Source organism: Bombus impatiens, unplaced genomic scaffold (genome assembly GCF_000188095.3).
Source record: "Bombus impatiens unplaced genomic scaffold, BIMP_2.2 scf_1879, whole genome shotgun sequence".
Classification (NCBI taxonomy): domain Eukaryota; kingdom Metazoa; phylum Arthropoda; class Insecta; order Hymenoptera; family Apidae; genus Bombus; species Bombus impatiens.
Window position 1 is genome coordinate 64,826 of NT_178298.1, and position 15,697 is coordinate 80,522.

Here is a 15,697-nt window from a genome sequence, read left to right on the forward strand (position 1 = left end):
TATATATATATATATATATATATATATATATATATATATATATATATATATATATATATATATATATATATATATATATATATATATATATATATATATATATATATATATATATATATATATATATATATATATATATATATATATATATATATATATATATATATATATATATATATATATATATATATATATATATATATATATATATATATATATATATATATATATATATATATATATATAAGACCTAATACGACCATGCTCTGTTTTACTCTATATATCAGGACGAATGTTAGAGAAATGGTATATATCCACGTATCAGATCTACTCACCTCTGTACATATATACATATATCCAAATATTATATCGCTTTCTTTAATAAATATATTATTTCTTAAAATAGATGTTGTTATATATTCTTTCTTACTAGATGTCGTTACAAATTCTATTTTCAGTATTATATTTTGAACAGTTTAGATGGCGTTAAAAACGCATTACGAAATGTAAATTCGAGTATCCTATCTTTTCCCTGTCAATTGTGGCTTCTCTTCAAGTTGATTCTCTTCGGTTTCGCTGATCTCAAGTACTCAAAATCCTCTTTGAGATATTTCGTATTGTCCTCATACGCCTGAAAAGGGGTAGTTCTACAGTTGTACGTGCATCTAAGTAAGTTAAGAAGTAAAAGTCATTAAAATTTAAACAATATTCGTTCGCTTTTCATATAACCTGATCTCTGTAAAAGGTTCAATTTTTTTATAAATTTCAGCCATCGTGGTTCCATCCCATGACCTTAACCTTAGGAGTAATAAACTAATTGAAAAGTAGAATTTTTTACGTATATTTTAATGCTATTAATCTTTATAATAAAGTAATTTATAAGTAGGAATTTTTGACGTAATAGAATATATTTAATGAAAGTCGCCATTTGTCAAAGTCCTGATCTGACATTCTTGTAATAGGGGTAAGCCTAGATATGAGGACAGAAAGTCTCCTATATTGTTCACTACAAGGCGCTGATATCAAGTAGTAAAAACAATCTCAAAGTAACACTAGGTAACAAATGGTGAAAGCACATAGGTGAGATTTTTATAATTTTATGATACTTTATAAGTAAACTTCGTAACTAATTTTTTAAGTAAATTTTGAATATAATTTTATAGTAATCTTTCAATATATTGTGATCCTGTGCTGTATCGAATTGTAAATGGAATAAATATAAACATAGACAATAAGTGTTCAAATAGCGATTTATAATAATAGATAATTTTATGAGCGACTATATTTGTAAAAATTTGCCGATACCACTACAGTCAATTCTGGTTATAGTTGTACGTTTGCGACAACATATACGTCTGTATTGGTTGTCGTTTATTTTCTGTTTATAAACGGGGATCAAGCTTAGAAGCCTGATGCATAGTTGACAGTCTTTTGAGAATCTAAACTGAACTTAGAACAGGACAAAAAGAATGAAAGTGATAGAGACACTGAGAGTCGAAACGAGATAAGTTGAGCCTTTCTTAACTCAAAAATCAAACTTTCTTATCTTTGATTTGTGATGAATGAAATTTTTACTAACGTGTTCGTTACATTTTCTTAATTGAAATTACACCAAATACGATACGATTTGGAGCATATTTGCTTACTTTATAAATGATAATTAAATACATATCAATAAGTAAATCTAATTCAAATTATATCGTGTTTGTTCTCATTTTATTTAGAAAGATCTCACAAATATATTAGCAAAATATTAATTTAGAAAAAGTGAAAAGTGAAAAGGTTTCACTTTTGAATTAGTATCCGCATACATAGACTGTCGTCCCGTCGATCGTAATCGAAGAGGGATGAGATGGCGCGGCGTACAATCCCCGATTGTAGTCGGGGTGAAGACTATTGCACCCGGTTGTCAGTACACAACGAAGCATGAATAGGATAGGCAGGATATGGATCCAATGCTAATTGCCTCCGTAGGGAGAAGTCAAGCGGATCGCCGAGGATTTTACTCGAGAAGCTATGGCATTATTATTATTACAAATCACGGGCGAGTTTTACTTGGCTTCACGAGTCGATTGGGTCAATATGTATCCCAATCCTCCATAGATTAGAATTCAGAGAATTAATAAGTTTTACTCAATAATAAAAATAAAATGGATAAAAATCGTGGATTACAAAAATTACATAGTCATGACATCAAATCTTGTTTGTAGTTAGTTTATACCTCTTTTTTATCATCTTTATGAATGAACACACATGCAAAACAAATACATCACTCAGAAATATTACTCGCAACCTAACAACTACTGAAATTACTATTGAAGTGAAATTCAGGTTTTATAATAAAAATATTATCACGAGGAAAGTGAATTTAATGTTAAACCTAGAAAGCTGTGTATAGAGAATATATTAAAATTATTGCATCATTCCACTGATCCATTATCGTTTGAAAGTAAAGATTTCCTTCTCTTTTCTAAAAAGAAATATAATAAACAATTAATTTTACTTTCTACGGCAGCTAAGTTTAATTATTGTAAGATTTTGTTATTCTCATACTTTCTACCTCGGAAAGAAAAGTATGAACTTTTCCATAGAATCGTACAATGAAATAGGCTCTACTTGTGACTGGACTAAATACATTCTTGTATGCTAGCGTGGAACCAAATAGATTTCTAACTTTATAGGTTCTTGCATATGCTAGCGTGGAACACCTTTGGCATTTGATCGCATGGTGCAGCACTTGCACTGTGGAACAACTAGGACAATGGGCATGAGCAATCTTATTTGTTCTCTGACCTTAAATGTGTTAAGTGAGATCTGTGCAAATGTATGGTGCCATTATTGCTGTAACTATTCTGGCATTCTTAAAAATTATCAACTGTTTTCTGATTTGTTAGCTTTTCACTGATTTAGGAGCTGTTTAAGCGTCGAGGCGAGGGGCACTTAGTGAAAGTAATAGACAAAAAAATGTTCATTTAGCTCATCTATTAGTTGGTATAAGGTCCTGTAGTTGAGGTTACAACTTCGAAGTAGTTACGTATTTATTTTTACAAAATTTTATGAGTATACAGAAATTTTGAGGTATAATAAAACAACTACTTGTATTTCTTAATCTATTAAGTACTCACTTAAATGCTTATGGACTATTGATAGAGTATATTTGAATATAGACTTTATTACATATGTGATGTAGTTACTTATCATTTACTACAACTGCTTTCTACTTTTTATAGTTACTCTTTTACTTTTATATCCATCAGCATTTATAAAATTAATATCTTAAATGATTATTTAATATTTTAAACATTGTTTTTTATATAACAGAGTATGTTAAAATCATTTATTTACCTGATATTTACTACAATCTGCAGGTGCAGTGACATTATTAAAACACATATTCACAGTTATTATTAAGCACTTCATAATTTTGATGAGTGTGCGCCTTTTCTTGGTATATCACTGAATGGCTTCAATAATGGATACAAACACTGACTAATTTTAAATGATATGATATCATCAATTTTTTTTGGTTCAATATTATTTGTTCCGTCTGATGAAATGTATTCATTAGATTCCATTACATTTTCATCTTCTAATTTTACATCTTTTAGTGTAGAAAGTACATGTACTGATAATTTACGTTGAATGTCATTTTGAAATATTTCCTACAAATAAAAAACGTTTAAATTCAATATACTTGTATTAGTGTTAGTCTAAGTGATGCAGTCATTATATGCATACTTTATAAAACTTTAGTATTTGTTCCTGTGTTATAGTTTTTAAATATGCAACTTCAATATTTGCTCTATCGAAATTATATTGTTGTGATATAATTTCACTCCAAAATATGGCAGATAAAGTAGTCATTTGTTTAGGTTTTTCAAGTCGTCGTATTGCTAGTGATTCTTTATGTGCATTAAATTCTTCTTTTGTCATAGATGGTATATATTGCTGAAATAAATTAACTTTAAATGCAAATTTTGAAAACAAATATATCTAGTAATATTTAAATTCTAATTACTAACCAACATAGAATTTAAAAACGCGTTAATTCTTTGTTCAACATATTTAGGATGTCTGTCACTTTGAACTATAATTCTTAAACCTTGTGCACCATTTGTTCTTCGAACTCCACTAAACACTATATATCCCAATTGTTCTTTAGTTCTTAACGTAGTAAAACAAGGTTCTGATAAAATCTGTGCTAAAAGTTCTAGAAGCATATTTGATTCTGTTGATTGTAAACCAGTTTGATAATAAACTTGCGTACATGAATTACTATGAAATTTAGTTTTTACTTCAAATAAAAATTGACAACCTAGAAAATATATATAGGAAAAATATTAATTCTTCTTTCCTTTTTTCTACAAATATTATTTAAAAACTTTTAATATAAAAAGTTAAATGTACTTACCATCTTCTAGTTTGATTTCACGATGTAAAATTAACTGCCTAGATAGAAGTGGTACTATATGAGGAACTGCATTTGATAATTTTGATTCTATTGACTTTGCAGTTTCAATAGCTTCTGACATTGTTATGTTACCATGTATTAAACATTCCATATGTATTTTGTTTAAAAATTGTGGGATGAAATTTTGTACTCTTTCAACTGTTAAATCTACATACAAATGAAATTATACGAACATAATTATATTAAATATAATTAATAAATTATAAAATTTATAATGGATATTTCTTATCTATTTCTTTATCAACCAAATGTTTAATTTTTTTGCATAGACTTACGAGACGTAGCATTTAGTAATTCATCCTTCATCCAAATTTGCTCTGATAATAAAACAGCAAGATAATAAACTGCATGCTGATATGGCTGTTCAGCTTTATAATTTTTCAGGCTTCTAATATACTAGAATTAAGATGAAAATTAATAATAACATAGTAGTATACATAAAAATTTAAGTAACACATACATTTTCTTTCCAAATTTCAAATCTTTTTGGATCAACTTTAAAATTGATCATTTTATCAATAATTTTATTCAGTAACACTTGTTGTTTATCATCGTAGCCAACAATTCCCAGCTAAAAAATATATACTGTATAATATTAAAAATGAAATTTATATATATTATGTACTTATAATAGTTTTTACTTACTGTCATTCCATATTTACTATTAGTGAGCTCCCATTTAAGACCAACAATGTCGGCGGCATATGCATATTCATTTAGAGCATCACGAAATAATAATACAAATATATATGTTAAATTACAACTAAGAGGATCCATGTATGCCAGTGGACTGTAAGCAAAATGTAATCATATTTAAGTATAACGACATCTTTAATATAAATATGAATTAAGTAGACAACACAGTTTACTTTACCTGACGAAATCGATAAATAAATTAGCTCTGGGTATAAGAAATTCATCATCTTGTTTAAACCATAATCTTATTAGTGGAGTGTCTTCAATAATTACTGGAAATTTGGATATCTAGAGAGAAAAAAAATGAAATTGTTTTGTCATAGTATGCATACATACATATATGTACTTAAATATAGAAATGTTTACACAAATGTTTACTCACAGTACTTTCTGCTGGTTTTATATCAAATTTTTCTGGTATGAACTCATTCTTTGGTGGCAATTGTAAATCCGAATTTAAACCAGCATTAATCCATTTACTTATTATATTTTGTGGTATCTTTTCTTTTTTAAATTTAACACCATACCATTTTTCAGTTTCGTCAGCTATATCTTCATATAACTTTGCAACTACATGAATTCTAACATTTTCTGGTTTCAAATATTCCATTACCCATGTGATTAAATCTGGTTTCCACAACGGAAAAAGATGTTCCGCTATTAAGATTTCTTCCATTGGATAATCATATAATATTTGTGCTATACCACTGACATAATCACAAGGATAACCTTTTTCCTTGAATCGAAAATTTATATTTGCGATGTCTCTATATTCCTTCAGAACAAAACAGCTATTTTATTAAATTTATTAAATATTTATATATTCATGATTAACACTTCACCAACAGAATACATAGTGTTTTTTTTATTAGCAAATACTTTATGTTGTTTATTATCTCTTTATATCAGTAACTTTATGGCTATTGTTTTCACAAATTTACAAATATATATTTTAAAATATAAAATTCATAATTAACATTGTAACTCGTGTATGTAATTGGATGTTCCTGCTGCAAACTAAGGTATAAGTACGTTAGCTTCTCCGACGGCGAAGTGTTAATATTTAAATCTGTATTACATAATAATTGATTTATGAATAATTACATTGTAAATCCACTCAACTGGTCCATGTTTGTTTAGCATGTTAATATATTGGAACGTTAAGAGGACAATATCATCAACATGTTGAATGCCTTCTTCTGTTAAATCAACAAAAACAGCAAAGAAGCTAAAACCTCTAGCACCTAATCGTTTACCTGAACCAAGCGAATTGCACCATCCTTTTGCTTTCAATAAAGATAAAAGTGATCCTTCCCCTTCATGTCCTAATAGATGTGAAATATAATGTGCAGGCTAAAAAAATTTTAAAAAGTGGATGTATTTTTATTATACGATTAAGAACAATAAATTAATATATTAAGAAATAATATAAATATAGTTATTACCGCTGATTTATAATGTTCTCGCAAGTCAGGTATAGGAAATATAATATACAAATTTCTAATGTCTTTTATTGGAACAACATACCACCTGTTTTGAAAATGTTGCTTTGAATTAAAAGGATGTTCCGGCCAAGTAGGTACTGTAATATCTTTATTTTTCACTTGAGAAAATAACTCTACTACCATTTGTTCAAGTTCATCTAAACTCTCTAAATATAGAACAGAATTTATAAGAATAGTTCTTATTTTATAAAAAGAGCATAAATAGATAATAATTTTATTCTATATTAAATATGTTTTAGTGGAGTAAATAATAAATAAAATATTTTACTTACCTTTACCAAATACAGATAATGCCATAATGTTAGAGGAATAAAATTTGTTATGAAATTCAAGTAATTTTTCCCGTACATTTATTCCTTTCTGCTTTGGGATTATATCTAAAGTTTCCTTATTCCCAGTAGCAAATTTTGAGAAAGGATGACTTGGATCAGCTGATGATCTATCTAATTGATCAAGGCGCCATGTATCATTTGCTAAATTTTTTTTACATTCCATATGGATAGCATTTAATTCTAACTCAGTTAAAGCTTCTGTAAAGAGTGGTGCAATAAAAAATTGTGCAAAACGATCTAATGCACCTTTTAATTTTTCTGCATGTACATCAAAATAATAAAGTGTATGATCCATATAAGTTGATGCATTATAAGTACCACCATTTTGTGATAAATATTTATTATAATCATTTTTTTCTGGATATTTTTCTGTTCCCAGAAATAACATATGTTCACAAAAATGTGCTAAGCCTGGTAAATCATCTGGTTCACTTAAATAACCTATAAAGATAAATAATATAAAATTAAATATAGCTTAAAACTATAAAGGTAGTAATTACATTATACTCAAAAAATAATAGTATAACTATATATCTGATTTTACCAATATTCACATTCAAAGCAGCGGCACTTTTATCTGTTGTGGGATCACTAATGAGTAAAACTCTCATTTTATTAGAAAGCAAAAGACCTCTATATTCCCTTTTATCATTTGGTGATTTAGTTATGTTATCGTATCGCTTTTCTATAAGATTATGATGAACCATGTTGGATTTAGATACTTTTATACTAGACGATTTACACCTACAAATAAAGAAAATATTAAACATAATACAAACCAACTTTTAGTATTACCTGATCATAAATAACAATTAAGCAAAAATGAAATTTTTTTACATTAAACAGATAAGTTGAACATTTATTCCTCCCTTTTTTAATTTGATTTAAAGACAAAGGATGTCAATATATGAACAAATTTTTGTTTGGTAATATTAAACCATATATTAGATTTTATCACTTTTAAATAATGATAACATTATAAAATGTAACATAATGTCAAGATTTTTGTAAAAAAAAGAGTAACTGTTACATAATTTACTGCTGATATAAAAATGTGTAGTGATTTTACTTACAATTTTGTTTTATAATCTTGTTTTACAATTTTTCTTAATAATATCTAACTCTTTTCAATACTCAAATTCTATAATCCTGTTTTACCCTCAATTAATTAAAAAACAATTTTTTTAATAATCGGGTTATTATATGCATTCCAATGCTATATAATTTTTTAATGATCGATAATATAATGTAAATATTTCATATAAATAAGAATAATATATAAAAAGATAAAATGCACTGTTAGGTTAGAATAAGAGTCGAACAATGTAATACAGAATTATACACTTCACAAGATTAATTTCTTTACATCAAAAATGAAGTCTAATATTTTAAAATGCATTACATGTGATTAAGATAACTATGATAATATATATATATATATATATACTTTGAATTTATTGAATAATAACTAATAGATATATTCTTTCCATTGTTTTACAAATTGGTAAATTTCATTCGGATATACTATGACCGAATTATATATCTATGTAATGTTTCATCAAGAATGTATGCATACCTGTAAACAAAGAAAGAGTGGGTTGGTACGTAAAAAATACGAGATTTGAACATATGTGTTAAAACCATTCTTATTAAATTTCTTTATAAATTACTTCTGGAAAATAAAGATTTATTTAATCTTGTTATCATGATTACTATATAATGTTTTGAAGTAAGTTGCAGTGAATATCTATAGTAAAACATTTATTCCATAATGATATAGCGCAAACTATTGTCATTTATAAGAAAATGGTAATAATCAATATTTCATTAATAAAAATTACATTTATAATTGATAATAATTCAAATAATTTTGATTTGCAAGTATATAATATCAAATATATATTTTAAAAATAGAGTAGATGTATCGATACTTTTAAAAATAACTTATTAAATAAAAATATCTAAATCGTAGTAAAGATTCCTTACATAAAACTGGATCAAAATTAATAAATCTAAGAAATGACAGTTCTTTTTAAATTTGTTTTAATCTAGTGATAAAAATCGGAAAAATAACTATAACTCGATAGTGGTAGGATTGTATCGTTTGACGACATAACGTTATATGAGATTATGAGATTGTCTTTCTTTATTAATTCTGATTGATTGTGATTAAGTGGGAATATTTATTTTCCAGTACATTTTTTTTTGAAGTATTGTAAAAGATGTCAATTGAAATTGAATCTGCAGAGTAATTATTATATTATTAATTATGTATAATAAAATTTGAATATTTGTGTTTTTAATACTTATATGTTATTGTTTGATTTTAGCGTAATTCGTTTGATACAACAGTATCTTAAAGAATCAAATCTTGTCAAAACATTACAAACATTACAGGTATCTATTTATCGTTGTTATACAATATACTCTTTAGCAAATGGATCATATCAACGAATTTTGTTAATAAACGTACACAATAAAAGTAAAATTGTTTGTTTATAGGAAGAAACAGGTGTATCATTGAATACAGTGGATAGTGTAGATGGTTTTGTAGCAGATATAAATAATGGGCATTGGGATACAGTATTAAAAGCTATACAGTCACTAAAATTGCCAGATAAGAAACTTATTGACTTATACGAACAGGTAAAAAGATTTTTTAAGCAAAAAGATTTTTTGTGTTATTTTTAATAAATATCAACTTTATATTTATGATAATACTCCATAGGTTGTCTTAGAATTAATTGAATTAAGAGAATTAGGAGCAGCTCGATCATTATTGAGGCAAACAGATCCCATGATTATGATGAAACAACAAGAACCTGAAAGATATATACATCTAGGTATATTAAATATATTTAACAGAAATTAGATATTATATTTACATACAATTTTATTTTGCTTATATATTTTTTTAATATCATATCTATTTTTTGGGCACAGAAAATTTACTTGCACGTTCATATTTCGATCCACGTGAAGCATATCCTGATGGAAGTACAAAAGAGAAACGAAGAGCTTACATAGCTACAGCTCTTGCTGGTGAAGTATCAGTTGTACCATCAAGTAGATTACTTGCATTATTGGGACAAGCATTAAAGTGGCAACAACATCAAGGTTTACTTCCACCTGGTACTACGATTGATTTGTTTAGAGGAAAAGCAGCAGTGAGAGATCAAGAAGATGAGAAGTACCCTACTCAACTTTCAAAACAGATTAAGTTTGGTCAAAAATCTCACGTAGAATGTGCACGTTTTTCACCAGATGGTCAGTATTTAGTTACTGGTTCTGTTGATGGATTTATTGAAGTATGGAATTTCACAACTGGTAAAATCAGGAAAGATTTAAAATATCAAGCTCAAGACAATTTTATGATGATGGAGCAAGCTGTATTATCAATGGCTTTTAGTCGTGATAGTGAAATGTTAGCTGGTGGTGGACAGGATGGTAAAATAAAAGTGTGGAGAGTTCAAAGTGGACAATGTTTAAGAAGATTTGAAAAAGCACATTCAAAAGGTGTTACATGCCTTCAGTTCAGTAGAGATAACAGCCAAATTTTATCTGCATCATTTGATACTACTATAAGGTATATAAAAGCAATAATTATAGAAAAATTCATTAAAAAAAACATTATAATATATAAAAAACATTATAATTAGTATAATACTTTAATATAGGATACATGGACTTAAATCTGGAAAAACTTTAAAAGAATTTCGAGGGCATGCTTCCTTTGTAAATGAAGTAGTTTTTGCCCCAGATGGACATAACGTAATAAGGTATAATACCTATTTTATTAGTTCTTAATTACTTTTATTTTGTACAGCAGTTATTAAATATTTTTATTTATATTGATCAGTGCATCATCAGATGGAACTGTAAAAGTTTGGAGTTTAAAAACAACAGAATGTATAGGTACATATAAGTCCCTAGGAGCTGCAGATTTAACTGTTAATAGCATACATGTCCTTCCACGAAATCCAGAACATTTCGTCGTGTGTAATCGTTCAAATACAGTTGTAATTATGAATATGCAAGGGCAAATAGTAAGATCATTTTCCAGTGGAAAACGAGAAGGAGGTGACTTCGTATGTACTGTTGTAAGTCCACGTGGCGAATTTATTTACTGTGTTGGTGAAGATCTTGTTCTTTATTGTTTTTCTACATCATCAGGAAAACTTGAAAGAACACTTAATGTAAGTATTTTTATTCTTAAACTAATAATTTATTTTTTATTGTATTTTTTATTATTTCCACATTTCAGATACATGAGAAAGATGTTATAGGTTTAACGCATCATCCGCATCAGAATCTTTTATGTTCATATAGCGAAGATGGTCTTTTAAAATTATGGAAACCGTAAGAATGTATATAAATTAAAACATCTTTTTCTAATTCTAATAGCGTTTCATTTTATGATATATTTCCTGTGCATTCTTAATTTTATGAAATATGGAAAATATAAAATAGGTATATTCATTCTTCTAAGACCAGCTTTAATGTGTAAATTTTATATTATGTTGCAATAAAAGCACATTATGTACATACAATAATCTGTTTTTTATTATTTCTAGCTGTTCCTAGTGAAATACTAAACATTAGTTTATTTAGTATCAGAGAGGAAGCTAATACGTATCTGTCCACTTGGTGTGTGTCAAGTCATGTTTGAAAAGAATTTTTGGTATTTTTTACATTGTCAATTAATTGAATAATAAGTATATTTTTATTATATAAATAAATAATATATATATATACATTTTTGATATTTCACTAAATATTTGTATGTAATTTAATAATTTCAGTATTTGGAAATGTAGCTAAAAGTGTTTTCACTTAGCAAAGCGATTGCAGCGCTCTATGGCTAGCGGTCGATTGTGAAGCACACTTTACGACATTAAGAGCTTTACTTCCCCTACGGGAGTTGCTAGAGCTGTGTATACGACCGTGGTCAGTCAGAGTCAGAGTACTGTCTTCCGTGGTTTTCCAACGAAAATCCATGGTTCAGTGATCAGTTGTATGTTGCATCCTTATTCCCTCGTTCTCTTTTTCGCGTCCGACTAAATAGTCGAGATTATTTTCAACGAATCTGTTTTATCAAATCGTCAAGACGAAGCTTAAAATGCCATTGGTAAGTGCGTCCACCTTTTGTCTCGGTTTTTCTTACTTTCTTTTACTATTGGTCTGTATGGTACGATGTTTCTTTCGTCACTTTCTTTCATGTTCCATTTGCTTTGAATATCGAACACCGTACGATATCGTTTTTAATCGATTGTCGATAGACTTCAGATTTATTACGAATGATTTTCGATAAAGTGGTTTGGGTGCGGTTTTGTGGTTAGACAAACGAAAATGTGTTCGACATGCGAACCAGAAGTAAAGGTGAGAAGAGTGATAAAAGAAGAAATTTTGAGTTTTAAATTGATTTTGTGGAAGAGTTTGGTAAAATGTTTATTGGGTTTATTTTTTGTAGGGCAATCACGCTGCCCTTACACCCCTGGAGGATATGTCAGCTGGTCGAGGGCAAGCAGGTGGGGGGCCTCCTCCGAATTGTCAGAAAGTTTTTATACAACGTGACTACAGTGAAGGCACTATGGTTAAGTTCCAAACACAGTTTCCCACAGAATTAGAAAGCAGAGTATGTATTTAAAAAAATTTATTTATGTGTTTTATTCATAAAATGTCGACCATTTGAGTTATCTTTTTGGTTATCTCTGTTTAATTTTTAAGTTGTGTAATTGTCTGTTTAATTATTAAATTATATATTTTAAAAATTGTTACTTCTATATAAGATTTATTTCATCAATAATGTATATGTTTTTTTAATAATTTCTTGTGCTTTTTATTTTCAAATCTTTTATATAAATCTACTATAGGATCAGCAGTTGCAGAAACATAATAATATCCTTCGTTTTAATTTAATTTTTGAAGAGTGAATTTAGTGAATTCATAGGCAGTAACAAACCAATTTATTTCACATTTATGGAATATGTTTTTGCTATCTTATTTTTCAATTTAGCTGGACAGACAGTCGTTCGAGTATACAATCAATCAGTTGAACAACTACTTCGCAGAAGCTGAACGAGCCAGTTGTTCCACATACTGCGAAGGCTGCCTGGCTTGCCTCACTGGTTATCTAATTTATATATGCACAGAGACTCATTACGAAAAGTGTTTACGAAAAGTGGCAAAGTTTGTTAGTGAACAAAATGACAGAGTCTATAAGCCACGTGGTTTGTTACTAACGGATCCTGTAATGCGTGGTCTTAGGCTAATAGAAATTTCAGTATTGGACAGGCCTGCATCGTGACTGCACATTAGCCGATCCAGGGAGTTCTTTATGTGATCCGAGCACTTCTGCCACTTTGTTGGGATTGCAAAACTTATATGAGCTGATGAGTGTCTCTGGACATAAATTTTGTTCAAACTCCAATCGTACCGTACAATTTAGTTCATGCAATGTGAATTTTACAGAGATTCACAGAATAAAGGAAAACGGTTTACATTTTCAGTGAATGATACTGTAAACATACATGCAATGTTTTTGTTAAATAACACGAACAAAAGTTGACTTCTTTGATATAGTATAATGTAAGTTTGTTCTAAGGAAAGCTTTGTTTATTCCATTTGATGGAATGTAACGAATTTCATTGACACTTCGTGAGACTTTCGATCGTGAAATAACAGTAACAAAAGTACACTTTCACAGGGTTTGTCTTGAAAACAAGGACACAATTACTCTTTCTTTGCATGTATGTTTTTGATCAATTGGAATTATTGTATCTAGTGTTCAGCACTGAGTTTGGACAAATCGTGGATGCGTATCAAGGCCAAGGCGTTAAATTTTCTATGCATATGACAATGCCAGTGTAAACAATCGATGCAAAGTATCTGGGTGTGTATTTACTAAGGAGCGTGTTATATTCATCAAATTCATAAGACCAGAAACACTTACACAGATTTTACTTACATGCCCAGTTTCTTTGTATATCGAGTGAATGTTTAAAAAGATTTTTACTGTTCGTTTAAAAATTTTATCGTCATCTGCATTTAACAGACAGTGTATGTGAATCAAATTCGAGTTCCATTTCTCAGTTGAATAGTTCCAAACTCATTTTGGTTTTGAATTTGATTCAGCATCATCGTCAAGTACTGAGAAACATTTTTCGCGTCATTATAAGCTTAAAACGCTTTGTTCAACTTCGTTTAAGCTTAATTATTCTTCGCGTTATATCTTCCACGATGCTTCTGTTCAGTGACCATATCTCGTGAGTTTTACTCATTGAACCTGTGAACACGACACACGTCACAAGCCCAGGTGTTCACCGTGAATGTGACACCTCTCTATTAACAGAGTAATTAATTAGACAAATCGGATCGAAAAATCGAAATTGCTGGCACAAAGTATTTGCGCTCAGAGAAATCTCCGTTGGATTGGCTAAAAAATAAAATTGTACAAAAAAGAAGAGAAAAAAGAAGAGACGAAAACGAAAAAAAAAGGTGAATTACGAAAGAGATGATTAATTAAAAAATAGATTATATTATATCGAATCAATGTGACGGTGCGAGCATTGTGATCAAGGATGAACCGCGACTCACATACACTTAGTTGGATGATGCTGGTTATACATAATTATAGTCGCATTGTATGTGTGATTCTTTTGTTTTTATATTTTTCTACGAACTCGAGCGAGATTTAAAAGAATTTTTCTTGTCAAATCTTGCAAACCGTATGCTCGACTTTTTCACAGATGCTTTATGATTTTTCGTATTCGTTTCCCCATAGAACGTTATGGTATGATCTCAATCGACAAGCCTCGAAACTTTTCTTCTTTATAACATTGACTAACGAGTATATCGTTTTTTACGAGATGTTTCGATGGCTGTTTTAGTGCCCACATATACTTACCCGTGTCATGAGGAGATTAAGCATTCATTTTCTAGGGTAAAACTCGGTCTCGTCCTTGGTCACGGTGATCATAAATGGAGCCTGCTCCACATAAATTGTACGACAAGGTGAAAGAGTCTTGCCAAATAGCCGCGCCACTGCCTCGACATTCTCTCTCTCTCTTCCTCTCTCTCTTTCTGTGTCTATCTATCTATCTTACGTTTCTTAAGTAAATGAATTATAAATGAGATTAAACAAATGAAAATCTCTAATATAAGGGACACATTTTTTGTCTTATAGAAAAAATGAAAATAATTGTCGAACAGTGTCGTAGTGTTACGCGTGTCAGGCTCCTCTTTCTTTCTTTCTTTTACTATGCAAACAAACGTTGCATAAATATGTAAATAGCGAATTTAAATCGTCGACACACGGAGTATCAAGAGAAAAAAGATGATGAGGGGAAACCGTTTGTTATACTTAATTTAATCGTAGGACCAAAAGAAAAAAAGAAAACGTTTGATGATTCGTTATTGTGTAAAGGACACCATCGTTCGAGTGTAATTTCTAAATGTTTTAATAATAAAATGCTGCGTAAAAGTCACGGAGCCAAAGGACTACTCTTTGAAATTGAAATGAGATGATTTTAATACAACTTTTTTGTGTTATCGTGGGTCGCTGGTCACTTATAAATCTTGTTCATAGGTCATCAGTGGGTCACGATAGTCACCGAAAATGAAAATTCCTATGCGAATTACGGGTGATTTATAATAATTACCAAAAAATTTCTCTCTCAGGTATTGATAAACTA

General features: G+C 29.0%; 3 protein-coding genes and 1 long non-coding RNA gene across 9 annotated transcripts; 3 read left to right on the forward strand and 1 right to left on the reverse strand.

The window, feature by feature from the left end:
- The first annotated feature begins 932 nt into the window (after positions 1-932).
- LOC117152438 lies at positions 933-2,432 on the forward strand. The gene is made up of 2 exons (XR_004462821.1): positions 933-1,080; positions 1,164-2,432. It is a non-coding gene; the product is annotated as an uncharacterized LOC117152438 (long non-coding RNA).
- A 521-nt stretch (positions 2,433-2,953) lies between these two features.
- LOC100740682 (insulin-degrading enzyme) lies at positions 2,954-8,648 on the reverse strand. 4 transcript variants are annotated; one of them, XM_012392898.3, is made up of 14 exons: positions 8,581-8,648; positions 7,549-7,748; positions 6,945-7,445; positions 6,613-6,818; positions 6,272-6,520; positions 5,550-5,942; positions 5,346-5,455; positions 5,117-5,261; positions 4,932-5,042; positions 4,747-4,867; positions 4,412-4,618; positions 4,023-4,315; positions 3,739-3,948; positions 2,954-3,662 (listed from the first exon to the last, which is right to left on the reverse strand). In XM_012392898.3, exons 1-14 carry the CDS (start codon positions 8,646-8,648, stop codon positions 3,417-3,419), a joined length of 3,060 nt encoding a protein of 1,019 aa, XP_012248321.2. In that variant the 3' UTR covers positions 2,954-3,416. The 4 variants fall into 4 exon arrangements, with proteins under 4 accessions (XP_012248321.2, XP_024227556.1, XP_024227554.1 ...); XM_024371788.2 differs by lacking the exon at positions 8,581-8,648 and adding an exon at positions 8,078-8,387 and having other exon boundaries at positions 2,972-3,662; XM_024371786.2 differs by lacking the exon at positions 8,581-8,648 and adding an exon at positions 7,800-7,822 and having other exon boundaries at positions 2,972-3,662.
- Positions 8,649-9,071: 423 nt separating this feature from the next.
- Positions 9,072-11,554, forward strand: LOC100740803 (WD40 repeat-containing protein SMU1). The gene is made up of 8 exons (XM_003494228.4): positions 9,072-9,252; positions 9,335-9,401; positions 9,507-9,650; positions 9,733-9,847; positions 9,948-10,590; positions 10,682-10,783; positions 10,864-11,200; positions 11,269-11,554. The coding sequence occupies exons 1-8, from the start codon at positions 9,227-9,229 to the stop codon at positions 11,365-11,367; spliced, it is 1,533 nt and encodes a 510-aa protein (XP_003494276.1). The 5' UTR covers positions 9,072-9,226; the 3' UTR covers positions 11,368-11,554.
- Positions 11,555-11,865: 311 nt separating this feature from the next.
- Positions 11,866-15,522, forward strand: LOC100740923 (golgin subfamily A member 7). Of its 3 annotated transcripts, XM_024371794.2 has the most exons (4): positions 11,866-12,132; positions 12,284-12,383; positions 12,475-12,639; positions 13,021-15,522. In XM_024371794.2, the coding sequence occupies exons 2-4, from the start codon at positions 12,354-12,356 to the stop codon at positions 13,309-13,311; spliced, it is 486 nt and encodes a 161-aa protein (XP_024227562.1). In that variant the 5' UTR covers positions 11,866-12,132; positions 12,284-12,353; the 3' UTR covers positions 13,312-15,522. The 3 variants fall into 3 exon arrangements, with proteins under 3 accessions (XP_024227562.1, XP_003494278.1, XP_033180136.1); XM_003494230.4 differs by lacking the exon at positions 12,284-12,383 and having other exon boundaries at positions 11,872-12,132; XM_033324245.1 differs by lacking the exon at positions 11,866-12,132 and having other exon boundaries at positions 12,167-12,383.
- The last annotated feature ends 175 nt before the right edge of the window (positions 15,523-15,697 follow it).

What these genes read in the sequence shown, in the direction of transcription:
- LOC100740923 (XM_024371794.2), top strand. Translation starts at nt 12,354, where the DNA reads ATGTGTTCGACATGCGAACCAGAAGTAAAG. An exon ending in CATGCGAACCAGAAGTAAAG is followed by an intron (nt 12,384 to 12,474) that starts GTGAGAAGAGTG and finishes TATTTTTTGTAG; the next exon opens with GGCAATCACGCTGCCCTTAC. An exon ending in CCACAGAATTAGAAAGCAGA is followed by an intron (nt 12,640 to 13,020) that starts GTATGTATTTAA and finishes TTTTCAATTTAG; the next exon opens with CTGGACAGACAGTCGTTCGA.
- LOC100740803 (XM_003494228.4), top strand. Translation starts at nt 9,227, where the DNA reads ATGTCAATTGAAATTGAATCTGCAGA. An exon ending in TCATTTGATACTACTATAAG is followed by an intron (nt 10,591 to 10,681) that starts GTATATAAAAGC and finishes ACTTTAATATAG; the next exon opens with GATACATGGACTTAAATCTG. An exon ending in AACTTGAAAGAACACTTAAT is followed by an intron (nt 11,201 to 11,268) that starts GTAAGTATTTTT and finishes TCCACATTTCAG; the next exon opens with ATACATGAGAAAGATGTTAT.
- LOC100740682 (XM_012392898.3), bottom strand. Translation starts at nt 8,648, where the DNA reads ATGGTTTTAACACATATGTTCAAATCTCGTATTTTTTACGTACCAACC. An exon ending in ATTATCTGTATTTGGTAAAG is followed by an intron (nt 6,819 to 6,944) that starts GTAAGTAAAATA and finishes TTCTATATTTAG; the next exon opens with AGAGTTTAGATGAACTTGAA. An exon ending in TTATTTATCGATTTCGTCAG is followed by an intron (nt 5,262 to 5,345) that starts GTAAAGTAAACT and finishes TTTTGCTTACAG; the next exon opens with TCCACTGGCATACATGGATC.